At 59.5% G+C, this 26,325-nt stretch overlaps 1 protein-coding gene across 18 annotated transcripts in view; it reads right to left on the bottom strand.

The window, feature by feature from the left end:
* Positions 1–374: 374 nt before the first annotated feature.
* PCBP3 (poly(rC) binding protein 3) overlaps positions 375–26,325 on the bottom strand; it is a 213,296-nt gene continuing 187,345 nt past the window's right edge. For 4 of the 18 annotated variants that reach the window (XM_082392511.1, XM_082392499.1, XM_082392509.1 and 1 more), the window contains 12 exons: positions 25,514–25,537; positions 24,338–24,370; positions 23,868–23,984; positions 22,899–23,030; positions 21,970–22,098; positions 18,729–18,872; positions 15,824–15,865; positions 6,463–6,541; positions 5,970–6,029; positions 3,098–3,150; positions 2,131–2,300; positions 375–1,006 (listed from right to left, as the gene is read on the bottom strand). In XM_082392511.1, coding sequence (XP_082248637.1) covers positions 970–1,006; positions 2,131–2,300; positions 3,098–3,150; positions 5,970–6,029; positions 6,463–6,541; positions 15,824–15,865; positions 18,729–18,872; positions 21,970–22,098; positions 22,899–23,030; positions 23,868–23,984; positions 24,338–24,370; positions 25,514–25,537 — 1,020 coding nt within the window. In that variant the 3' untranslated portion in view covers positions 375–969. Of the gene's footprint in view, positions 1,007–2,130; positions 2,301–3,097; positions 3,151–5,969; positions 6,030–6,462; positions 6,542–15,823; positions 15,866–18,728; positions 18,873–21,969; positions 22,099–22,898; positions 23,031–23,867; positions 23,985–24,337; positions 24,371–25,513; positions 25,538–26,325 lie in introns of those variants that run through there. The other 14 variants (XM_082392515.1, XM_082392516.1, XM_082392504.1 and 11 more) reach the window with 11 other exon arrangements.

Genomic DNA, 26,325 nt, shown 5'->3' on the forward strand with positions numbered 1-26,325 from the left:
TCTGCCCCGGGCCCGGGCCTCCAGGGCTTCAGCGCCGAGAGGGGTGCAGCGGGCTCCCGGGGTGAGCGCAGGCGAACTGAGCCGGGAGGAGGGCGCGTGCGGGCTCCCGCTGGGGAGCGCAGGGCCACCGTGCCCGGGGCGCGGCGGGGCAGCAGCCTTCCTCCCCGACGCTGGGCTGGGAATGGCATCGCTGCCCCCACGCAGTTTTGCAAAAGTAAAACCAGAAGAGTCGTGGAAGTCAGACAATGAGTTGTTTAAAGGTGGGAGAGGGTGGGAGCGCGATTTGGGTGAGAAGGAGCTGCTCCTTGGGCGGCAGGTGGCCGCACGAGCATCGGGGGGGTCTGAGTGCGGGGGGCACAGAGAGGAGCCAGAACCGAGGGGCAGCGCACAACGTTTATTGAGCTGGGACGCGGTGCGGAGGCGCCTCCGGCCGGTCCCCACTCTCAGCCCCGAAGACGCCCGGGGCCCAGCACCCCCGCTTCGCCCCGCACCCTGGGTCAGGACCCCGAGCCTTCCTTTCTCCTGCCCTCGGACAAAGGGAGACGTGCACCCTACCTGGCGCTGACCCGCGTGGCCACGGGAGCCGAGGCCGAGGGACCGGGGAGGGGCAGCTCCCTGCGGCCACAGCTCCTGGGGCTTGGAGGGGACGGCTGCCGGAAGCGCCGTCCAAACGTCAAACCAAGTCTTAAAACAGTTACACGGACACTAAGGAACAACGTTTCTAAAACGTCACAGATGCGAGTGGCCCCAAAGCATTTAAAATAATGAACACGGCATGCCAACGCGTGAGGAGATGGGCGTCAGTGAACTTGAAGCAGTGTCGGGGCGGAGCCGGGGGCTCACAGACACAGATAGAGCGCTGTGGGTGCATCTCTAGGGCACAGACACCTTCTGTAGTAAAGAAACCTCTATATCTGCAAGGGGTTGGGCGGTCTGCACAGGTGGCGAGCGGTGGGGACGTCGGCGGGGTTAGAGCGCGCCCATCCCGGTGACCTCGGACGTCAGCCTGGAAGAGACAAGGGCACAGGGCACAGGTCACCACGTCCTCACAGACGGAGGAGTCCTTAGAGCCTTGCCCCTCCCTCTTCATTGCCATGGACGGTCCTGGCTCACAGCGCAGTGGCCACTAGCTGAGGACCAGGGACCAGAGCCACGGGGCCTTCCTCCCCGGCCACAGGGGCCCGTGTACCTGTCACCACATGGTGGGGTGACGACAGCCACCAGGACAGGCCCAGGCTGCCACAACCGTTTCTACGGCCACTGCCGGGGAGAGGGATGCAGGGTCCTTGTGCCGCGCAGCTCTGGAGGCTTCCTGGGTGTGGTCGCCCTCAGCAGGGAGGCCGAGGGTGGGGCCCGCTATGCCCAGGAGCTCCGCCCTGGCTCTCGGGCCACAGGACCTCCATCTGCCCCAGCGCGTGACTTCAGACCCTTGCACGGTTCCCTGACAGCCGCCCACCAAGTGTCTGGGTTGGGGGGGGATCTTTACAACCACAGATGTGTGAGAGCAGAGAAACGCAGTGACCTGTTCCCTGAAACTACAGAGCCTTTTATGCTGACCTTCAATGACCCCAGACCCAGGCCTCTGCCGAGCAGAGAACGTGGGGTGGGCACAGGGCAGGTGCTGGCCAGGCCACCCCCAGCTTGTCCCCGTGGGCAGAAGGCCGGAGGTCCCAGGAAAGGCCAGTGAAGCAGCCCCTCCTCAGCTCCAAAGCCCAGGGACCTCCCAGGTGTGCGGAGTTGGCAGCACGGCTACGAGGCTGGCGGTGGCATCACAGGGCCCGGACCCTCCCACTGCACAGGGACAGGCAGGAGGCAGGCTGGCCCTCACACCTCCCTGTGGCTGTGAAGAGTGAGGCCCAGAGGCTTGGCTTCAGACGCCCTGAGTCCGTGTGGATGCTGGCCTCCCCACAGTTTGCTGCCTGAGGCGCCAACGCCTAGCGACTTGTCTGGGGCCGTGCGGGCACCACTGGAGGTGAAAGGTCAGGTGTGAGAGTGCAGAGGAGCGTGTGGGCCCGCGTGCACCTGGAGACTCTCTCCGTCACGCTCCACCCCCCGCGCCCCTGCACAGCCGGGAGAGAGAAGCCCCGGGAGGCAGCCCTGTGCAGGCCCGAGCGGGCTGGCCGGCCTCACCTGGCGTTGATGAGGTACTGGGCAAGGCTGATGTTGGCCGGGGTCCCCGTGATGGTGATCTGGCGCTCTGACGACCCCTCTGTGGCATTGGCGATTTTGATCTGAGCTCCAGACATCTGTCGAATTTCATTGATTTTGGTCCCCTGGCGTCCAATTATGCAGCCTATTAGCTGGAAGAAAGGACGGAGGAGCTTCTTAGAGGAGAATCCACCGCAGCCCGTGTGCGGTGCGGAGCCGCTGGGGAAGTTGCAGGAAGCGCTGCTTTGGGCCGCCCACCCCCAGCACATCACAGGCTCCAGAGGGAAGAGGCACGCCCAACCCCCTCCTGCTGGAGGACGGGAGCCGCGGGTGCCTGGCCTCTGCTTGGCCTCGACGGCAAGAAGTCCCGACAAATCAAGACACAGCGGTTATGCGGCCGCATCACCTGGCCCAGCGTCCTCTGTGGGCCCGAGGCCATGTTAGCCCCTCTAGACCACGCCCTCGGGCTGGAGGGATGTATGTTTGAGTGGACACGGGAGCTGGAGAGGCGGTGTCCCCAGCCATCACCATGCCCCACCCAGGCAGCTGCCCCTCTAGGACACGTGCCCCACGCCTGCCCTGTTGTCTTGGTTTGGGGATCGGAGTCAACATTCTTAAGATAAACCAGGGATCCAGAGGATGGCTGGGAGATAACTGAGTGTGTGAGGGGAGTGTGTGAGGCCCTCCGAGGGCCCATGGGGCACTTCTGGGCCACCTACTCCCAGGGCTGACCCTGAACCAGGCAGGGCCTTCAAATGGGGGCAGCCGGGGCCTCCAGGCAGCTCCGGCATCTGAATTCCGAGTCAACCCTGAAGCGCCACCAGCTCCTTCCTTGGCTGGTATCTCGGGGGTGACATCACCCACCCCCATGGGCACTAAGCTGCTTAACCAGGGCGGGGGGGGGGAGGGGCACACATAGGCTCAGGATGGGCGAGGCCGGCATACTCACATCATTGGGAATGGTGAGCTCATGAGTGCTGGCTGGGGGGCTGGAGTCCAGACCTGGGCACAGCGAGGGGAGACGGTTAGGCGGGCAGAAGGCTGCTCCCGCTGCACCCGGCGCTCGGCCCCGCTGGGCCGGCAGGCAGGCAGGGCCGGGGGCTGCCCAGGGGAGGGTCTGCACAGCCGGGGGCCGGGGCCTGTGAGCGCTCAGCCCCAAACTGCCACCGCCCTCCTGACCCCAGCGTCTCTCGAACAAGGAAAAGGAACCCAGCAGGATGCAGGTTCACTTTTTCGTTCTGGGCATGACATGATGTCACTTGTCTGCTGTGTTGTGCAGTCTCTCGAGACACCCTTCACAGACACCCTGGTGGCTCTGCCTGGCGCCCCGGGTACGGGCCGCACTGGTCACGCCAGTCCTGGGTGCCCACCCTCCCTCCCCCAGACCCGACAGCAGGCCTCCTCGGCTGCGCCTGTTCCCTCCCACGCTCTGCGGCCCCCGCCCCCGGGCAGCGCTTCCGGTGGCGGGCAGGGATCCCCAAGAGCCAGGCATGGGAGGCCGTGCCTTTCCACAGGGCGTCCTGGGCTGAGACCCAGGCCCAGCTCATCACACGCCCAGCTTCTGTCTTCACAAATGTCAGCTCAGCACCCACCAAATCAGAGCCAGCCTCTCAGGGTTCAAGGACAAGATCCACACTTACTTTGGAAACAGTGACCACAAAACGCAGGGGGCTGTGAGGGGCCCAGAAGGGAGGGAGGGTCTGCCCTCGCGGGTGAATGCCGGGGCAGACACACTCCTGTGTACGAGGTGCTTCCATCCCGTCAGGAGGCGTCTCAAACTCAAAACCCACAGCCGAGACCCTGCTCTTCCTGCCCCGGACCCATGTGTCCCAGTGTCGTGGGGCCCGCAGCTCAGCCCAGACCCGGAGCCCCCAGCTCCACCCGCCTTCCCCGTGGCACACTATCGCAGGCCCGGCTCACGCACCTTCGGAATATTCCGGAACCTGAGCCCTCTTCCCACGCCACGCTCCTCCCTCCCTGGCCCCTGCCCCTCAGGCTAATCCCCGCAAGGCCCCGAGGGGTCCCAAGAAAGGCGACTGTCCGGCCCCCGGCCCCACAGGCACCCTCCTCCACAGCATGTGTGTCCCCGCAACCAGATGTGCCGTGGCCATTGGTGTCGAGGACACAGGGACCCGATGAGACCGGGCCTGTTCTGGGGCCCACGGCGCACGGGGCTCAGCTATGCTGAACGAACTAACTCACCCCAGACCATCCATCATTTTTCTGTTACGCAGCTAAACCTGGAGTTTCTGTTCTTTATCTCTTTTCATAAAGGTATTATCAATAGTTACTTAGTTGTTCAACCATCTATATACATTCAATCTTTAGTGACACTTAAAATGTCACTTAAGAGATTTCCTTGGTCCCAAGTCCCGTGCGGTGCCTCCTGGTTTGGGTGACACAAGCTGGGGGTCACAACCTAGCTTACGACTTTTCATCAAGGGGACTTTCTTTCAAAAGGTGCCGAAGTCAAACCCAGCGGTGAGCTTCCCTCTCATGAATCGTGAACGCTGCTTCCCCAACACAAACCCCAGCTGCCTGGGAAGCGGCGTGGCGTGGCCTTCAGGGTGAGGACGACCAGCAGACACCTCTCGTCACCGCCCAGCCTCCCTGACCCGCGGCCGTGGCGGGAGCGTGCGCGTGCGTGTGCAAGTGCGGTGTGTGAGCGCTCTGGGTCCACGGGGCCTTGGAGAGGGAGGTCGTCACAGGGGCATGTGAACACGGGTCCCACGTCCCCGAGGCCGTGCTGGGAGGGCCGTGTCGGGGTGGGGTGGGGGCCGTGTGTCCCGGGTAAGCCCGGTGCTTGGAGTCCCCAGGTCGTCTCCTGGAGACGATGGCTGGGCAATTATCTGCAATCACGTTATAAACTGTACAGACACCCAAACATGTGTTATCGCCAGACACACAACTTTGTAAAGGTTGGTATCCAGTTCCATAATCAGAAACATTCTATAAATGTTCTACTCTAGTTTTCACTCATTCAGTTCTGCACTAACTTAATTAAAGGCTGCACTGAGAAGAAATCCACAGTGAGAGCATGGAGCACCAGAGCTGGGGTCCCAGCTGGAGAGACGCCTCCTGAGCCCCGTGGCCTCAGCTGGGCCCACGTGGTCCTGAGGGATGGGTGAGGGGCGGACGCACCCTGAGGCCCGGAACACGCCAGCGGGGGTGACAGCTACGACCCCTGCCAACAGTCCTCTCCCGCATTTCCCCTTCAGCCGGCACTCGCTCTTCTGCTCTGACCCAGGCTTTCACGAGGCCCGTGTGGGTGGGGATGGGAGCATGGGGGGCACCTCCCTCCCAGGGAACCTGGCAGGTCCGGGCCACATGCCTCCAGTGGCTTTGCTCCCCAACGGCCTGTCAGCGGGCCGCGACCACTGCTCCAAGCCTGGGTGACAGGACCTGCGGATCCACGCCCTGCCCCGCCCTGTCCGGGGAGCGTTTTAGTGCAAATCCAGCCCACAGTGATCTCATCTCCCATGAAACACATTTCTGGAAGGCACACAGCATGGTCAACCCTTCACTCCAGGCCCCCACACGCTGTGCCACTGGGAGAATGAGCGACACACAGGCGGGGCCTCTGGATGACAGGGCAGCTGTGCCCCGAGCCCAGTCAGAGGCGACCCACCACGCTCCCAGCAGGAACGGGGCGGAAGCTGGGAGCCGCGTGTGCAGACCTGGGGCCAGCCACTTGGGCCCCGGCCCTGGGTGGCGCCGGCGTCCCTTCCCCGAGGCGCTTGGCCAGCAGGCCCCTCGCCCCCTCCTCCCGCCAGGTCCCTTCCTGGCCTGCTTGCTCTCCCTTTAGCGTGGTTTTCTTTTACCTGACGACTGGCCCATCAGATTTTGAGCTTCTTCGGAGGAGTGTAAAGGCAGCTTTTCTCCTGGAGAGCAAAGAAGAGACAGATTTAATGTTTTGCCCTCAAGGAGAGAAGCAAGGTCACTTCAACTAGGGAAGCTCAAAGTCTGACTGGTGTGCCGCTCCGAGCTACGGGGGCGCCGTCCCGGGCGAGCCGCCCTGCGGGTGCACCACCTCCTGCAGGAGGGCCCCCCCGACGGCCGGTGGGCAGCACAGAGCAGGGTGGACCCTCGGGGGGGGTGTCTCCTTCAGGAAGGCCATCTGTAGGGTGACTGCCCCGTCACGGAGACGCACAGAGATACCCCCGCCCACCCGCGGCAGCGTGCACAGCGCCGCGTCCCTGGCCCTCACTCCAGAGCTGCGCTTGGTCCGCTCACTGCCCTGAACACAGACCACTCGGAAAGAGAAAGGCCCCAGGTGAGAAGAGAGGAGGTCAGAAAGGGCGGCTGGGTACGTACCGGGGAAAGCGGGGTTGGTCTGTCCGAGGGGAGGAAAGGGGGTTTGCTGCATGGCCAGCTGGTGGAGCTTGGTCAACTGCTGGGGTAGGAGGGACACGAGAGCTAAGAAGGTTATTGTCATTGAGTACAAGTCACACCAAATTAAAAACGCGTAACGGAAGTCTGCACAGATAGATAGAAAGGGGGCCATGCGACACATGGCAGACGCAGCAGCACGCAAGGACTTGGCCTGGGATAACCAATGGGCCGCGGTTGGTTGGCAGGCACATTGAGTCCTTCCCCCCCTCGGCCCCTGGCCAGGCGGGCCCCCGGGCTCCACGGGGAGGGTCTAGAGCCACGGAGCAGGACCCGCTGGGCCCCAAGTGCCTCAACGTCACGCTGTCACTCGAGGCACCCACTCATGTCGGTGGGTTGGCTTCCTTCTGCAAACCTGGACCTGGCCCACTCCACGGCCAGCATCCTCCCCCGCAGGCCCTCGCTCTACCATGGGGCGACTTGGAGGGGCCACCTGTGGGGCCCACCGCCCGCCCCCTGCAGCCTCCAGGATTACAGGAAGCAGTGGTGGAAGGCTCCACTAAGGGAGCTGCAAGGGCCGCCAAGAGGGTGCAGGGCTCCTACGGGGGGGTCCCACACCTATACCCCTTCCCCCCACCCCCTATGCCCCATCCGTTGTCACCTGTCCCTTGGCCCCCATCCCCCAGCCACTAGACATTGGTGGGGGTTTTGAAATGCAGTTTCTTTAGTTCTTTTATCTGAGCTTCATTTCTTAAATAAACACTACAAATAACAGAAGATAAAGGTAAACGTGGTGCGCCTTGGCCACCTAATAGGGGCTGTCTGAATGCTGGGACCCCCCCCGGCCTTGGAGACTTCCGGGCGCATCCTCAGCCCTGGCTCACCCACTGGCCCGGCCCACATCTTCAGCCGAGCGGAGGGAGGGCCAGGACATTCCAGGATGTGCACTCAACTCCCAACCTTCACAAAGGAAGCCCAGCCCGAATGCTTCCAGAGCCCGGAGGCCAGCATGGGGCCTCCACGGAGCCCCTGTGGCTAGCAGGTGTGGGCACCCAGGGAGCGTCGAGGGCATCCCCAGGTGAGACGAGGGTCTGACCAGTCACCACGTGGGTCCCATTCTGCAGAACGTGTCGGGGGTGGGGGCAGGTCCGAGCGCTGGGATCTCCACGTCCCTGGCCTTCATGGGCGAGCCCTTGGGCGACAGAGGAGTGGGTATGCTGCTGGCCTCCCAGGGGCCAGGTGCGCTCTCCTAACAAATGCCGAACACCCCTTCCCAGTACGTGGGGGATCACGGCTGCCCCACGGGGGGCCCCTCCCGAGAGCCCGCCACCCCGTCCCGTGTCCGGCAGGTGCGGCCGTGGGACAGGTCTGGTGGCGCACCGGCCGGCCAGTCTGGCCTCCTCCTGCATCCACAGGTCGGGGTCCAGGGGCTGAGTCGTGCCCAGCCTGTGGCCTCCGGGCACACCTTCCCGTTACAACCTCCACTGTGCAGCCGCTGGGATGTGGGTGGGCTGTCGCTGCAGCCAAACTTCGGTGTCTCCTGGCCGCTTCTGTAGCATCTGCCAGCGCAGGGCTGTCTCTTCCCTCCCTCCCTCCCTGGAAGCGGTAAGCCCACCGTAAAAGCAGGCCTCTCCCCACGCTGGGGGTGGGCCTGCTCGGAGAGAACCGGCCTCATCCCAGATTCAGCTGTCATGCCTGGCAGCTCTGGGGAGGGGATGTGGTGACCTGGGGTCAGATTCAGCTCTGAGAGTCCCCAGTGAGGTGGGGCCGGGGGCTGACAGCACACCTGCTGCGCGGCAGGTCTGCCCTGTGACTGACACCGCTGGGCTAAGCGTGGCCTGGGCAGACGTGCACAGAAGCCCCCTGAGAAAGGTGTCAGAAGAGCACACCCAGGAAACACCGCTATGGGGACACCAACCCAAGTCTTGGGGACAAGAGGTGTGAGGGGACCTGTACCTGCCAAGCCACGGGTGAGATGACCTGCAGGGAAGGCGCTGAAGGGTGGGAGACCCCGCTGTGTGGCTCGGGCACCCTAGCTCCTCTTTCCAGGGGCCCGTAAGAAAGGTGGCAAGGACCCATGGGCGTCGGGGCATGTGGGTGTGCGTGGGGGGCACCGACTGGGTCCTGCAACCCCGCCTCCCCTGAGCACATCGTCACCCCGAGTTACGGGGACACCGGGCGGGGTCTGCGCCCCGAGCCCACCCACACGGAGCGCTGGAACCGGGTCTAAGGTCTCCTCACAAGGAGGTAACACAGGTTCCTAGGATGGAGGAGGAAACCCCGTCTCTGGAGACAACAAACATCCAGTGGGCTGTCCAGAGCCCAGCCCAGGGCAGGCAGGTCACCTGCTCTGACCGTCACTGGGATTTCGTGCAGACACCGCACTGGTGCAAGAAGCGCCGCCTGGCGCGGGACTGGCTTCCTGGGGGCTCCAGCCCTTCACCCGGGGGCCGGGGGCCAGCGAGGAGCCCGAGGGGCGGCCCTGCGGCACCGGAAGGGCCTAAGGGGCCTTGGCCAGGCTGCTCTCTGCTCCTGGTCTGCGATGTCACCCCCGTCACATGCTTATGTGTCCGATGGCCGGGCTGGCATGGTCCCCATGAGGGCAGGGCCCTCTCCTATCTGTCCCTGAGTCTCCAAGAGTGCACTGCTGTGCATTGGTCAAGATGGCAGGGGAGAGCAGGGCTCTGGGGGCGGGAGAACTTGTCGGAGTCAGCTCCAGCATTGACCAGCTTTGTGGAGATGGGCACATCTGGTCTCCGTGGGCCTCGTGCCCCCGTCTGCAAGGCCCGGTGCCACGTGAGGGATGGGCAGGCTGAAGTGCTGCCCACGTGAGTTGGGGTGAATGAACATCGCAAACTAGCGGGGCATCCCCACCTGGCCACCCACAGCCCCTGCACCCGCGGGTGCTCCTCTGGTCCCTCCATCACCTGCTCACGGTTAAACGGATGAGCCCATTGGCCACGCGTGTTACGGGCACAGCCAGATAACCCGCGAGGTGGGCTCCGCTCACACCTGGCAAGTCTGGCACTCAGAAGTTCAGTGATTCAGGCCCTGACCTGTCCCACTGCAATGGATTTGCTGCTTTGTATGAAACAGTGGCCACACCAGCAAATAGATCCCCTCTCAGGCACCCACGAATATAAAGTGACATCTTGGGAAGGACTGACCGGACGGTGGGGCCTGGAGGAGCACCCGTCCCGCGAGTGGGTGGGCGATGGGTGTCAGCTGGCATCTCTCTGTCTTGGCTCTGCCCTTAACTTTGCCTCCATTTCTACATTTGTAAAGGAGGGAGCAGCACAAAGTGCTAAGGGCACTTCCCACTTTTTGAGATATTTCTGCCATAAAACAAAACAAAACAAAACAAGAGAATCAGACTTTCTAATCTGGCCAGTGCCTACAAACCACTGGGAGGGAAGACTGGAGGGGAGGGTGGAGGGCGGAGCCAGCGGGCAGGCGTCACGTCACGGACATTTCTCCATAATTGCCTTTTCCACTTAACTCTGCGTCAGAACATAAAACATAGACAAATACTCAACACGGACAAATACTGAAGTCAGAAGGATTCACAAGCATACAGCTCCACGAGTCAGCACCAGATGGACATGCCACGCACCGGCACTCACATCTAGGGACGCGCCACCTCGTGGTTTAGTCTGCAAGTCCTGTTTCCTCTTCTGTGAAATGCTTGTGTCTTTTGCCCATTTTGCTATTGGGTTGTTTTTCGCTGATTCACGTGAACTTAATGTATTTCAGATACTAATCCTATTTCAGTTATATGTGCTGAAAAGATCTTTTCCCCACTCTCCTTATGGAGCCTTGAGAGAAACAGAATTTAAAAACTTTAACGTAGTTGAATTCATCACTATTTTCTTTATGGTTTGTGCTTCTGTTTTAGGAAATCCTTCCCTGATCTGTGAACTGAAAGATATTGTTTTCTTCTAAAAGTGTTAAATTTTTCTCTCTCGTGTTGAAGTTCTTGGTACATAAGGAGTGTTTTTTTTTTGTTTACGTTATAAAGACTATCCTATCAGATATTGTCTGCATAACTAGCTTGATGATTCTTGGCTTTTGCTCTTTCACGTAAAATTCAAAACAGCCTGCGGGGATTTTGTGTGCAATTGTACTGCATCCGTACCTCAACCTGGGAAGATCTTTGGTGTTGCTTCCAGGAGGATCGTGTGTCTCTCCATTCACTGTGGTCTTCTGGTCTTCTTTAACTTTCAATAACGACAAGATTTTTTAAAAAAATTCACCTTTTAATTATTGATTTCAATTCACTTGCTTTATGGGGAGAGAGTCATCTATCTGATTCCAATTTTTGAAAGATGGTGAGTCTTCTTTACGGTCTAGTGTGTGATCAAGCTTTGTAAACGTTTTCATGAATTCAGTAGCTGTGCTGGGGGAGTGTTCGGTGCACGTCGGTTAACTCGGGCTCACGTTGTACTGTCAGAATCTCTTTGTACTTGTCTACTTGGCCTTCATTGAAAGAGGTCTGTTAAGGTTTCACTGCAACATCTGTTAAATTCTCTTAATGGTTTGTTAATTTTTTCCTTTATATATGTTTGAGGCTATGTTTTAGGTGCAAACTTAAATTGTTTTATCTTCTAGTGAAGCATTTATCAATAAGTAATGACTAAGTAATTTCCTTTAAAGTTTTTTTTTTCCCCACTAACAATAATAATGGTGTATTGTGTCATTGGGTTAGTATTTTCCTAGAATAGGTTTTCTATTCTTTTAATTATTCTAGGTCCTTATTCTTTAGGTGTGTCTCTTGAAAAAAAAAATGATTTTTTTTTGTTTTTGTTTGCTTGTCTCTTTGTTTAGCTTTTCTTAAAAAACTTCCTGATAGCCTTTGTTTTTTAACTGGAAAGTTTCTCCCGCTTTGATCACAATTACCCACAGATGTAGACTAATTTCTGTCATCTTATTTTAATTGCCCTGATCTTCAAGGGTTTATTTTCTTTTTTTTCATTCCCTTTGTTTTGTACTGATTAATCTTTTCCTGTCACCCACTTTCCCCTCCGTACCTTTATGGAAGTTACGAAAGTGAACATGTTTCTGATAGTCACCACTTTGAAATTTTAACACGTACATTTAGTCTTAATTCAATATCTTTGCCTTCCTCCTGAACGATACAACGACCTACAGGATGTTTTAATCCCCTCAGCCACATCCTAATCTTACGTATGCGATTGGTGCCCATTTAGTTCTGTTATGTTAATCCCAGCAATTAGATAGCATTGATTTTGATTTTACAAAGTTTGTTTTCATTGACCCAAATGTTTAAATTTTAATGTAGTCAAAAATATCAATGTTTTCTTTATGATTTGTGCTTATGTTAAGGAAAGAAATGGTAATTTTTTTTGCTCACCATTCTTTCTTGCATTTATAGTCTTCCTTCTGGGATCATTTTCCTTCTACTGACGGGCATCCCTTAGAAGGTCACAGTTGTTTGTCTGAAAACATCTGTAACTTGGGAGATCCTCTGGAGGTTGAATTTTAGGTTGACAGTTGTTTTCTTTTATTTTGCCACCACAATTGCTCCTTTAGAATATTCCTTCTCTCTCTCCTCTTGGAAGATACACTTTTGGTCTTTGGTGTCATGTGGCTTTACTTGGACACGTCTAAAATGGATTTTGGTTGATCTAGTTGGGGATTTGTTGGGATTCCTGAATGTGAGGATTTTTTTGTTTATTGATTCTGAGAAATTCTCTGTGCTCATCTCTTAGAAGCTTCCCTCCCTCCATCCTATCCGTTAACCCTGGGACTTCAACTGGATCTGTGTTCTTCCTTCTCAGTCCTCCTTATCGGTGTTTCTCAGACTTTCCATGCAAACAAGTTACCCAGGGTCTTGTGAAAATGCAGATTCTGATTCTGGGAGGGGCGGGCTGAAGGCCCGGCCACTGAAGAGCTCAGCTCCGAGGAGAGGGTGTGCAATCCCGGGGAGAGGGGCGGGGGCAAGAGTTAACCTGCCCCTGTTTCCTGCTCTGTGGCAGGTGGGGCCGGGGCGCCTCCCCACCACTCCGAGCTGCGAAAGGAGAGGACTGAAGACCCTCCGACCTTGGAAGAACAAAGAGCCAGAGGTGCGGGCGTCAGCAGGGTGGCCGTGCAGGGCTCTCACTAGAAGATGCTAGGAGCAGCCTCAATGGCACCTCCCTGCGGGCTCCCGGAGGGGGACACCGAGGAGGTGGGCGGGGAACGCACTCCATCCCTGGCTGTGTCCACTGTGAGCAGAGCCCCAGGGACCACCGTCCGCACGGGATCTAGCTGTGCGCTCCCACTGGTTTCTTCTACTTACTATGACTCACTCGCTTCCAGTTTCCCCACTGCTACCTCTCTAAGTAACGAGCTTCCCGGCTAACATGGCGCCCACCTACCCCCAGATACTCAACACCCTCTGCTGAGACCCAGCGTCGCGGGGACCGACAGCTCTGCTGCTCCTGGCCCCCAGCTCTGGCGAGGGCCCCTCGAAGCCCCATGTCCTCACCAGCCCAGGCTCCAAGGGAGGCCGCTGGCCCAGCTGGCTTCTGGTCTCGATTCTGCTCACTTCCAGCACCCCTTTAATGAGGGGATGCTAAGTAAGGGAGTGACTTGGAAACTTTGAAGAGTAGAAATAAGATTCACACGTGAGGGCATGCTTGACATTGACTGATTTCTCCCAGAAGAAACCAGTTTCTTCCCGGTGTAATCAGTACAGGGACAGAAAGAGCGGAGGTGGGAGAGAGCGGTGGTGGCCATGCTGTGTCTGTCCAGGCTTCGCATCTGCTCCTGCGTCCTGAGTTGTGGCCACCATGGTCCTTCCTTGTATCTGAAACTACACCCGACCCCTCGGGCAGGACACATGGGCGGCCGTCCTGGAGCATTCTGGCCGCCAGCCGTGACCAAGGCCTGCAGCTGTGACAGGCCCAGTCATCCAGCAGTCCTTGGCCTCTCCGAATGCCCAAGAGCTATGAGCTTCCAGAAGGATTCTGGTAAAACAAGGGCCGAGGCAGGCAAGAACCTGGAGGGAGACTGGTGAGGGTGGGGCCCTGATTCTTACGTAGGTTAAACCAGAAAGCAAGAAAAACTACACACATTTTAGCTCTAGATGAAGAAATGCTCAGCTCTAAGAAGTGTATTTTCTCAAAGTCTGTGCCTGATTTAGGAAGGAATTAGCTGCTGAGATGACAGTGGGTTGTGTGTCAGCCACTGGGGTTGAAATATTCAAATGGTGTATTCAGTTACCTTATAAAATAAATTAGTACTTCCTGTAATTATTATATTTGCGTTCTAAGAAATGAAGCTTTTAAAAAATTCCTACTGAATATTAAGCTCAGATAAAACTGCCTTCCTGGCCATGGTCACTCGTCACCATTTAATTTTGTTTTGAACGATTCTTAGTGATGGTGCAAGTCTTCAAGTTTCCATTCCTGCAAGAAAAGCATTTATCAAAGTCCTGCTCTCTTGTCCTAACAGCTGCTCCATCACACGTGCGGCTCTGGAGAACGCAGGGTCCTGCACAAAAGTGCTTTCACGATAAAAAACCAAGTGTTTCAAATCTCTGTCAAACTCAATGAGGCAACCATGTAATAGCTAGCTATAAATTAGTTTAAAATCCGAAAAAAACCTGAAACTACCCATTTTTAAGAGATACTGAGACAATCACATGGAAAGAGCAAAACAACCAATTGATATAAAAACCAATCAACCACACCAATCAAAGTCCCTCGGCCTCGCTAGGTGCGTGTGCTCTAGCCGAGGGAATTCAGACCAGGAGCTCCAGACCAGGAATTCAGGCCTGGAGCGCTGAGGCCTCGGGCAGCAGGGAAGCACAGGTCTGCCATGGGCTGCTGGTCTGAGCCTCATCTCAGACCTGCTCTGGGGTAAACCGTCCCTCATGGCCCAGACCGCCGAGTGTGCTGAGTTCTGAGTCTGCTTTTGCACAGAAGCTTTTCCAAAGGCACAAGACCACCAGCCACGGGGAGTGAAGGCTGTGCCACCCTGTAAACCGGCTTCTCCTCTGATCTCCGTCACCCCATGCGGGCGCTCTATTGGGGCCCACGGAACCCACACGCCACAGTGCCCGTCCCGACCCCACCAGTGCTATGCTTGCTCACTCCACATGGGTGACGAGCCCCCTCCCCGGGTTCCAGCACCTGCCGTCCCCTGGGTCACAGCCAACTGTCGTCTGGGATGGGCAGGGCAGGCATCCCCCATGTGGCATCAGGACGGCCCCCAGCCCCGTCTCCATCAGCTTTCTCTGACTTTTGATTCATGTGTGTTGCTTAATGAGGATTTTTTTAAAAAGGAAAAGCCGTTGGTTTTTCTTTTCTATTCAACAGAAACGTCCTGCAATGATAGTGAATTGAATCTCTGTACTTCCAATACATACATGTGCTCAGTGTCAGTGAATTCTTACAACTCTCCCTGCCCTGACCTTACGTCTTAAGGCGGCCGGCTCGTCACCTGCCAGTTCAAAAGCGCGAGCGTCTGCACAAGATGGGCGGGCATTGCTGTCACCTGCGGTCCCTCTGCCTGGACAGAGCCCGCCCCCCACTGGCTCTCCGAGAGCAGCGCACGTGGACCCGCCTTCCCAGGACAGAGGACACTTCTCGGGTCGGACCTCAGCTTGCTGTGCCTGCGGCCGTGGCACACAAACCCACCCACCTCTTCCCTCTCTTCCCCGCACCCCGCTGCCCGGGCCAGCAGCGCAGACCTCGCGGCCCAGCCTATCTACAGCCCTGTGGCCTGCGGCCCCCCTGCAGTGTGCTCGGGGCGTCCAGTCCTCCAGCACCAACGCTGCGCTCAGCCTGGAACCCAGTCCGGAGCGGCCCCGGGCGTGGAGCGCGTCCCAATGCTAGACCAGAGCCTCGTCTGCCGCACGGGGTCCCGGCAGCCTGGATCTCGTGCATGCGTGAACCCTGTCCCGACCGGGACCTGAAAGGGAGCATGTAGCTTCTCCAGGTGTTCAAACGCCCATCCAAGGTATCCCGGCAGACCTGCTGATGGCACATCACCTGCCTGCTCAGGTGCCCACGGGGCCCAAGCTGTCCCCACCCACTAGGGCAGGCGCCGGGGACACAGCAGCCTGGTGGCCCCCGCCCGAGGCCCCATGTGCGCAGGAATAGCCGGACTGCAGCCACAATCAAAACAATTGGACATCAGGCCAAGTCCTCCACAGGAGCAGAATTAGTGCTAAGAGATTCAAGGTTATTCAGGGCCATATGGATATGACACAGGTCAGGAACACTGAGAACAGTATTAATATTATAGTGTAATATTAATATTAGTAGCGATTGACAGCAGCATGCAGGTAGGAGGGAAGTGGTGACGAGAAGAGAGGTGAAGGGACAGAGTAAAAACTCACATCTGGGTGGGGGATGGCGTACTGTCCCTGGATCGTGTAGGCCTAGAGAGAGAGAGACACCGTCAGCTCGAGAAGCGGCAGCCACGTGTCCCCCACCGCGGCCTCCCCTGCGGGACGAGGGCCCCCCTCAGGGAGGGCTTTCCTGTGAGCAGGCCCCGGGCCCTCTGGTTAAGGCCTTGCCCCTTCACGTAGGAGAGGTGACCCTCCCAGGGCCCGGGGTGCCGAGATGGGGGGCAGGGTCCTGGCATCGAGCCTCCCGGGTCCCTTGGTGGCTGGAGCTACAACCAGACACACGATGGGGCGGGGCGGGGGGGAGGGGAAGGACCAAGCAGATGGCTTCCGACTCTCACCCCCCTTGCTCCCCAACTGACAGTATCTAAGAACGATCCGCTTGACCGTTGCCATAGATTCACTGATTATTAACCTTTTGAGAACTGAATCGGCTATCAGAGTAAACACTTTCAGGAAATATTTACTCCAAGAAACCCAAACAACAAAACAGAAAACTTTAAAAGGTGACTCAAAACCAATTTTGCGAACGCCAGGTTAAGTAAGAAATGCACCCAAATCAGCCACAGGTTGGCCGATTGTCCTCCAGCCTCAGGGGACTGGGTGGCCGTTGTGACGTGGGGGCAGCGTGCTCTTGGTGGCACAGCTCCCAGAGGGGGCTTGTTCTGCCGTCACCGTGTCACTTGCCTTCAAGACAGTGACTCGGAGCAGCCGCAGCGCGTGTGTGGGCCCCGGAGCCTCTCCCACTGCCCGCCCCACCTGCCTCAACAGTCCCTCAGCCGAGATGCTTCCAGAAACTCACAGCCAGAAAACAAACAAACCACACAGAGTCGAGGGAGAGTAAAGACAAAGACCTGCCACTGGGACTCGGTGAGGTGGAACGTGCGGCACCAGCCACGCTAGGCCTGCAGGTGGGGCGGGCGCAGAGCCCCCATCTCGGGGAGGCCCGGGCACCTCGTGGGGAAGGAAAGGAACCTGATGAGAAACAGCAAGCACCGGGGAGGCTGTGCGTGATCGGGGCCGTGGGACGCCACCAGGCACTGCGCCAACGTGTCCCCGAGTGTGACAGGCCCTGGGACAGTGCTGCCCATGTGCTCCCCGGCTGGCAGTTCTTTAGCCCAGACACTTTCAGTCTCTGACTTATCTTTTCATCACTCAGGTGTTATGGTTTCTAGTTCTACTGGAAGTGCACGGGCCGCCTACCATCATTTCAGGGCAGAGGTACAGACAGACGACAGGTCACAGGTTCCGCCTGGATGAAATCTTTACGGACCGAACCTGCTGGGACGGCAGGAAGTGCCTCTCGGCGGCGGGGACGCGCGGGCGTCTTCACGGGGACACGGGGACAGGGCGAGGCGAGGCTCTGAAGCCTGGGTGTGCAGCGCGTCCTGAACGCGGGCGGGGAGGGCCCGGGGCCTGGTACAGTGGCCCCTCTGCCCGCTACCTGCAGCGCCGCGGTGACCCTCCTGTGACTCTGTCCCCCGCCGGCGACCAACACTAGTCAGTCACTGGCCACACTACCTGTCCCCAGGGCACAGGCGCTGGGTTAAGGTGCTGAGCCCCTGCGAAGCCCACGGTGGCGGTGACCTCGCCGTCCTGACTGGGGGGTGGGTGACACCCTGCTTTGCCGGCCGGGGCTGGGCTGGGCCCGGGAGGCTGCCAGGCTCTGGCTCGTGTTAACATGCCTCCCCTCTGAATAAAGCCCATGCTTCCCCGTGTGGAATCATCGCGGGCTTGCTCGCATGTTGGGGCTGAGGCCACGCAGGTAACTAACCTGCCGCTGATCACGGATGTGCGGCAGGAAAGGAGCTCTGAACGAGGCGGGCCGTCTGCGGCTGCCCTGAACCACGGGGGCCGCTGGAGCCGCTGCCCCCCTCTCCCCGGGGATTCGCCACAAACGCTGCCGCAGGAGCTCAGACCCTGCCCTCACCTCACGGGGCTCAGCGGGAGAGAAACCGGACGAGGTTCCCTTACAGAGCAGAGAAAAACGTGGAGAGTGTGTATTTGCCTCTTTTCCTTCACGGCCCTCCCGTCCTGGGTCATCTGGGAAGTCTCTGTCTTAACTCTCCCTTGAACAAGGCACACAGCACTGCCGCCTGGACGCAGAGCTTCTCCTGGCACACTGGCCTGGCCTTTTCAAAGTCCCTCGACCACGGCTGCCGTGACCCTGCTGCGAAGGGACAAAGCGAGCTCCTGGCGGACGCCTCTGAGCCCAGTGCCCAAGGGCAGAAGACAGGGCACGGCCCCCCTGTCGGCCCCTCCAGGTCCCGCTAAGCCAACCATTGGCCTCAGACAGAAATCTCCATGACCCCTGGTTCCCAGGCCCTCCCTGGCGGGAGAGAAAGCTCAGGGGCACCCACCAAAACAGCAGGTGTGTGAAGTGGCCATGGCCAGCCAGCGGGGCCTGCAGCCGGGGTGGGGCAGGGAGGAGGGAGAGGGTCGTCCCTGTAACGGGACGCCCAGCTGGCCTCTCCTTCATCCTTGTCTCGTCCCTCACGTGCTCCTGGGGGAAACTCGTGTGTGGGAAGTTGGGAGCGTGTATTTCAGGGGAGATGGGGCCAGTTCTTACAGTCGTAGTTGCCTCAACCAGGAGTCATAAAACCCCTGGTAATGCTCCCGGCCCTTCCTGCCTCTGAGCTTCCTAAAAACACCGGGAACCTAGACTCGGGCGGTGCTGCCCGGCTGAGCAGGCCTGAGCCCGGACCAGAGTCCTCCTGGGCCCAGCCTCCACAGGGCGTCCGCCTCGGCCCTTTCTGTCTGCGGACGCTGCCCGGCGGGTCTCTCTCGCGGTGGTCCGCGTCCACCCCAGGGCCGGCTGCGGGCCGGGAAAGCTCTGCGTCCAGCGTGCGCGGGGGACACGTGCACGTGAGAAGGGAGAAAACCTGAGTGCACTAACGGGCAGCGGCGGGGGCTGCAGTAAAAGGCTGAGGTTGGCAGTGGAGGCCGAGAGCGGGTCGGCTCTTACCTGACCACCTGCAAAAATGACAGGGGTGGAGGCGGGCTTTGGGCGGTAGGGAATGGTGGCACCTTTCGGTGGGGACTAGGAAAAGGGACAGGAGAGGGAGAGAGAGCGTTAGAGCAGCTTCGCAGCCTGGCAGTCGTGAGGTCTCCTTCCGAGCCCCCCCGCGCCGCCCCGCCCTCCCCAGCCCCCAGGTCCTCCAGGGACCACGGCCCTACACACAGCCCCAGCAGGAGGCGGCGGGTGACGGGTGAGGCGGGCGGATGCGTCCCTGCCCGCGCACGTGACCCTTCCCAGGTGCCAGCACAGGTGCCGCGTTCTGAGAGGGGTGCGCCCCCTCCTTCAGTCCTTGGGAAAGATCCCCCGGGGACTCGGTGCCAGTGCCGGGGCTTCGTGTGGCCTGGGCTGATGTTCAGTCGACATCGTCACAGGAAAGTTAGAAACATCCAACTTTACTATTTAAAAAAAGAGCCATCATTTAATGCACCTTAGAGTCCAAATGAAATAGTCCACAGTTGTGATGCAATTTGCTACAATTTCCTTTCATTATTCTGTGTCCAAAAGTATAGGATTCATATCTTGGGGTGAACGATATCCTCAAGCACCAGAAGTCGGCCAGATTCTGATGATGTCAACCTGACCCCTTGGTCAGAAGCCATCAGGCCCTCCCCTGTCCCCTTGCCTGGGTGACCGTCTTCCCTGGGAGCAAAGTCCACAGGGCTGGGCCCGGGCTGTTGTCGGGAGTCCTGAGTCAGCAGCACCACCAGCCAGAGACAGAGCTCAGGGACCAGGGCAGCCTGTCTTTGCTGGGAGTTCCTGAGGCCATTGCCCACCCAGGCCCAGCCACCAGGCGGTGTGACCTCAGAGTGACACAACCCAAGACACACACAGGGAGGTGGGGACAACAGAGGGGGTGGCAGCTTCAACTCTGCAGCCCAGGCCACACCATGCGACCTTGTCCATGCTGCGTGCCCTTGAACACACTGTGTGACCTTAGATGTGTGCTGTGTGACCTTGAACACAGTGTGACCTTGGCCTACTGTGTGACCTGGAACACACCATGTGACCTTGGCCTGCTGTGTGACCTTGGATGTTCTGTGTGACCTTGACACGTTGAGTGACCTTGGCCTGCTGCGTGATCTTGTGGAGAGCAAGAGGGGCTGCTTCGAGGGCCGGTGTGCTGACCCCGTGTGGGTGACGCTGGGCTCCCGTCCTCCCGTCTCCGGCTCATCTGAGGTCGTGTCCAGGTGCCTCTACAGCCGGGTTCTCTGTGGTCTCGGGGCGATTAGGGGTCACCGTGCAGGAAGCGTGACTACCCTGAGTGACCGTTTCCGCTGCGAAAGGAGGACTCGGTCCAGCTGCTGCCCCCACTCCATCCCTGAACTGGGGGGTGGGCTCCCTGCTTCTCAGCCTCAACTGTCACCTTGCTCCATGGTGCACTCCGACCCCGCCGACGGCAGCGCCTGCCCTCCACTGGCCCTGATGGCCATGACGCCCAGTTCCCTTCGAGCTGACCTCTGGTGGAGGGAGGCCTTCTGAGCACACGCCCCCGACCCAGGGCTGCAGCCCCGACCCTCGCGTTCTCCACCGACCCGCCACACCTCGAGCAGCCCCTCCTTCCTTCGGTAGTGATTTCATGGGCGGAGCCCCCCACCCCAGAGCCCGAAACTCCAGTCACTCTTCATTTAACATCGGACCAGGGGCTCCTAGCTGCGGTGACGCTTCCTCCCCCATAAGTGGCTGCTCCGGCCTCCGGGGGCTTCGTGACACCAACGGCAGGAGGCCTTGTCCCCGTCCCTCGAGGACCGATCACGCCTGCCCGTGTGCTTCAGCGTTCGCCGTTTCACGGCCCTGGGGGCACCAGCGCCCCACAGCCAACGGGGTCAAGCTCTCCTGTGGGGTCACGTCTGACCACAAACGTGGCACAAGCAAGGCCACGTGGGAGGGGTCCTGAGGAGCCCACATGTCCTGTTCTGACCTCGTCGGGGACATCGGAGGCGGCGTCCCTCCTGGAGTGGTTCACGCCATCCCGCCTCGCCTGGGCACTGCCACCCACCAGGCCGCTTGGGCATCTGCCACACTAGGGGTGCCGGGCCCTGCTCGCTACCCACCCTCACGGCCCCTCACGGTCCTAGCGCCGGGACTGAAGAGAACACTCATCCTCACCGTGACCAGCGTGTGGGGAAAGCTTCAGAACGAAATATCTAGAAAAATAGTTTTGATTTCCCAATATCATACTTCAGGAAAATAAAAACGATACAAATTCTTTTTTAAGGAGTTGGACATGGTGCTTTAACACCATGTCAAGTACAAAAGAGGGAGAACCCACCGCTGCCCCCCCCCCGCCCCCGAGGCTAATTCCTGAGGGAGACTGCTGTCACCTCAGGCAGACCCTCCGTCAAGAGCTTCGGGCATGGGGGGAGGAGGGCCCAGGTGGCCGGGCCACCAGCACAGGTATTGAAACCTTTCGTCTGAGGCACGATGACTTCATTTTAGCTTAAGAAAGACCAGCAACTATTATTGATAGCTTCAATTAATCTTGCAGCAGTTTGGGTATTGATTGAAAGTTAAATCTTGGGTTTTTTTCCCTCAGATTTTCAAGAGAGGTTTTTCCTGCTCAGCTGTGCCTTCCTTGCTTCTCCTTTGGTTAATCCTTTTGTTTACTTCTTTCTGTCTTCACAGTTGGGGCATTTTCGTGTGCTTTTCCTAAGTCCTGCCCATTGTACCTCGGCAGCATCTCTGACGCCCTCAGGCTGGTCCCGTGCAGTGGGGTCCTGTCCATGGCGTGGGCCTCTTCACTCCATCTGCATCTCCAGCCCAAACCTGGCCCCAGGGCACACCTGCACCACTTTTAAGGACTGACCCTTTGCTGAACGCCCCTCACACCATGGACTACTAACTCTTGATCCAGCTCCAGAAATGAGGGGAGGGGCTCATGCCCCCCACGTTCTCCGTTCTCTCCCCAGATCCCCAGTGAAGACGACCGACCCACCCGAGGCGGCAGGAGCCGGCGGCTGCCCTCCCACGGAGCCTGCAGGCCGTCCCTGAGGCCCGCCCTCACGCGACCCTGACCACATGAATCCTCAGGGCCCCGAGGCCTCCAACGCTCAGAAGCCCCGGCCGGCACGGAGTGAGGGGCAGGCTGGCGAGGAGCCCTGGACTTGTTGACAGACTGTACCTCCAGCATGACCACACAGATTTGCTTGACACACTGGATGATGGCGTCGGGGGTCCCCGAGATGGTCACTGCCCGCTCCGTGGAGTTGGGCAGCATGTCCCCCGCCACCTGGACCTGGGCACCTGTGGACTGGAGAGACCAGACGTTGGAAGGGGCCCCACCGAGGGGGGCAGTGTGCACTGCAGCGGCACTTCCTGGGTGCCCCCGGGGGCGTCGAGGGCACGGCACGCCTTGGGACGCCCCCCGCCGCTGCCCCAGGTCACCCCCCACGCCCTTCCTCCGCACGCTCCGTCTGGAGCCCCCGGGGCAGCCCCATCCAGCTCAGCCCGCCGCTGCCAGGGCACCGCGGACCTGGAGCAGGGCGGGCGACGCTGGGTGCGGAAGCGGCATCTCAGGAGACAGAGTTTTTTTTTCAAATATGTGGAATTCTCTCTCTCTGTGGAGTTTGAGGTCACAGAGAAAGCTGGATCCCAGTCATGGGGCCTAAAGAGTGCGGCCGTCTTTCCTGGAAGGAATCAAGCCTGGGGGCTGCCATCCTTTGGGGAAGGAAGGTCTCGGGGTTTCCTTGGGAGATGAGCTTGTGAAGGTAAGGTGGGCGCCTCAGGCAAGCCCCACCCCAGCTGGGACGGCTCAGCGACTCTCAGGAAACGGGGCCCGGCAGTGGGAGCGGCAGCCTCCCGGGGGGCAGGGCCCGGGCCCTGGAGCCCAGGACTGGGTGGGGGTGCCACGGCCGCGTGCCGGGAGTCAGGCCTGGGCTCCTCTGCGCGACGCCCACAGCGGGGGCTCCCACGGTCGCTCTGCCTTGTGGCTCGTCCCTCCCCTGCTGCAAGCTCTGTGCTGCACGGTCTGCAGGGACCCGGCTAGTGCTCTGCCCTAGGGACATCCTGACCCGCCCGGCGCTCGGCTCCCGGGCGGGGAGGGCTCGTTACCTCCCTGATCTCCTTGATCTTGGAGCCGCCTTTGCCGATCAGGGACCCGCACTGGCTGGCGGGGACCACCAACCTCAGCGTCACCGGGGGCTTGCTGGTGGCTGGGCTGTTGCTCATGCAGTTAATGATGTCCTGGGGAGGGAGAGGCACGTGCGTCGGCCGCGAGAGCCTAGCAGGCTCCCTGTCGGGGGTTGGGGAGACGAGGACGAGGGGGAGGCAGAGGCACGATGGCAAACGGCTGAGGGTGAACAGCGGGAGGACACGGTGGCCGGGCTGCGCTGGTCACAGGGGCTGCGCGGCCAGGCCAGGCTCAGGGGACGAGGCGGGGCGGCTGGAGAACACAAGGGGACCCCCAGACGTGCACATCTGGGCAGTCACGCTGCTGCCGCAGGGTGGGGCGCAGACCCCCAGGGTGCCTGGACGCAGGGTCTGACCTCTGTCCCTAAGGCCTGGCGGGCAGAGAGGGGCTTGGACAGAGGGTGATCCATTTGACAGAAGGACTTACTCCCCAGCTTGATCACCCTTCAAGTAAAGCCACCAAATGCATCTCCAGATAACTTTTAGCAATTTCAAAAATATCAGAAACACATAAAAATCTTAAGGTTGAACTCTGACAGATGTACACAAAAGTGCACAGACACATAAATGCATGTAGATTTCCCAGGCCTGGGTCTCCCTTTGTCCGTCCACATCTGAGCCAAGCTAAACACACTGGCGGTCAGCTGCTGTGGACAGGGCTGAGGCCTGGACATGGCCGCTTCACTGCCAGCGCCAGGCCTTCCCTGAGGACTCGTGCTCTGGGGGCAGGCCCCGAGGGACCGCTCAGTGAGGGAGGGGGGCCTTGGGGGAGGAGGGACCCTGGCCTGTCACCAGGTGGACCGGAGGGGGCAGTCCCCGGGGAGGCAGAGGAGGCAGAGGGGCTGAGACGTCCCCTCTTCTGGGACAGGGCTCCCTAGGGGCGCCCCTTACCTCCTCAAACTTGTAGGCGATCATGGCAAAGGCCTTGAAGATGGCGTCTGTCGGGCCCGTGATGGTCACGATTCTTTCTGGGCAGTTTCCTTCCGAGATGTTGATCCTTGCCCCGCTCTGGGAGGGAGGTACGCAGACCCCAGAAACTGGATTAAAGCCTTGGGGCCGGCAGTGGGCTGGATCCTACTGACCACTGGGGACTCCTGCCGGCTGGTGGTGCCCGAGCCTCGGCACTGATGGCCGGTCCTGTCCTACTGTGCTGGCTGTGACCCGGTCGTGACCGGGAGGGCACCTGAACTGCTGGTGTGCGCTTCGGGGCTCCGCATGGCCACCCCTCGCTCACATCCCTGCCATGCGGGACTCCCGGCGGGTCCCGGCCGCATGGGGCTGGGCGCAGAGCTGCTAGGAGGCCCTGGCCTCCTCCCTCCCGCCCTCACAGAAACAGCACGTGGCTCAGGGCGCCAACTCACCTCTTCACGCATCTTCTTCACGGTCTCTCCTTTCTGGAACAGAGGTTCAGACAAGGGAGGGGGTCACTTGGGCTTCCACCACAGGCACGGGAGGCCGGGCGCCCCAGCCCTCGAAGGTGGGCTCTGGGCCCGACATGCGTGACTCCCTGGCCCGCCCGCCACCTCGCCCAGGGCACAGGCTGTGGGCTGGGCAGACCTGGCCCCAGGGACCTGATGCGGCTCCACGCTTGGCCTGGGCACCTGCTCCACGGGGCGGGTTTGCGCCCGTCCCCCAGCCTCACAGCCGGCAAAGTGGGGACGAGGCCCTCGGGTGATCCCACGAGGAACTTGTGAAAAGAAGCCTGACTCTGAGCTCCGGGGGTTCCCCCACCATTCAGGGACCACGAGGAACCAGCGAAGCCAGAGACGGTCGCAAGGAATGGGGGTGCGGGGTCCTGGCCCACCTCTCTCCTACACGCACCCAGCTTCCAAACCAGCGCTCACTTTCCCCAGGGGAACGTTTCTTTGAGAACGGACTCACCACCACTCAGGCCGGAGGTGGGAGACTGCTCCCAGGAATGCACGTGGGAACTGGTACTGAGCTCTCAAACCCGGGAAGAAGGACTGGCCACCAGGGCAGGTGGGCGGCGGGGCTGCCTCGGGGGACGACTCCCCAGCTCCCACAGGGCTGGACAACGGGAAGCTCTGCGACCGGCCTCATGGGGGTGCAGCCTGAAGGCGACGGGGCAGGATTCCAGTGGGATCCTCACTGCTCACCTGGCACACACCGTGTGCGGCTCACCCCCCTGCACAGGGGTGCTCCAGACCTCGCTGTCCCTCTGAGATACCCCGCTAGAGGCAGAGTTCACTCAATAATTACCTTCCTGGGACTTCCCTGGTGGCGCAGTGGTTAAGAATCTGCCTGCCAATGCAGGGGACAATGGTTCGAGCCCTGGTCCAGGAAGATCCCATGTGCCGCGGAGCAACTAAGCCCGTGCGCCACAACTACTGAGCCTGTGCTCTAGAGCCCGCGAGCCACAACTACTGAGCCCACGTGCCGCAACTACTGAAGCCTGCACGCCTAGAGCCCGTGCCCTGCAACAAGAGAAGCCACCGCTCACCGCAACTAGAGAAAGCCCACGCGTAGCTACGAAGACCCAAGGCAGCCAAAAAAATAAGAATAAAAAAAATAATTACCTTCCCGATGATGCTGCCAACTTCCTGTGGGAAAAGAATCACAGAAAGATGACGTCACAGAGCAGAAGGAGCAAAACCCCTGCGACAGGCGCCACAAGGGCGTCCGCCTTCCAGGTCACGCATGCGGACGGGAGGCTGGGCGGTCGGGAGGGAGCGGGCAGACAAAGAGAAAGAGAATGGCCAGCTGCTGTCCAGATAAACATGCCAACAGGTATCACCTGTGCACTTAAGCCCTCAAGGAAACCCTGCAAGAAATGGATGAAAGATAAAATCTCCCCCAATGATTTTGTGATGTATAAAAATTTAGCGCTGCTATTGCTATTTGAGTTTTTTTAAAAAATGTAGAACACTGAAAAACTCTGGAGCACACCGCCATGGTTCTAAAGCCTGGGGCCCGCGATGGTTCAGACTCGCTCCCGGCCAGGACTGCCCGTCGCAGCACTGCCCAGCCTGGGACAGACCCACAGGCTCCGCCACGGCACCTCAGGGAGGCGGGGCCAGCCTGCTTCTAGCTGCAGAGAGCGGCTTCCACAATCAAACTCATCTTCCTCATTACAGTGAAGCCCTCAGGGATCACAGTGTCCTGGGAAACGCCTCAGTTCTGCGAGGCCAGGAGGGCGCGTGTGCAGCAGGGGCTGTGGCAGCAAAGGGCAGCTGGGCATGGGGTGGTGGCCCCTCCGGCAGCCAGGGCGCCTCACCTCCCAGGGGCAGGGTTTGATACTTGCTGTGGCAGCAGCTGCTGGAGGGGGGGCCGTGCGTCTGACCTCAGACTGTCCTCCACGGTATACACCCAGCTTCTGACAACCTTGACC

The sequence above is a fragment of the Balaenoptera borealis genome, assembly GCF_965194805.1.
Source record: "Balaenoptera borealis genome assembly, chromosome: 5".
In the NCBI taxonomy this organism is placed as follows: domain Eukaryota; kingdom Metazoa; phylum Chordata; class Mammalia; order Artiodactyla; family Balaenopteridae; genus Balaenoptera; species Balaenoptera borealis.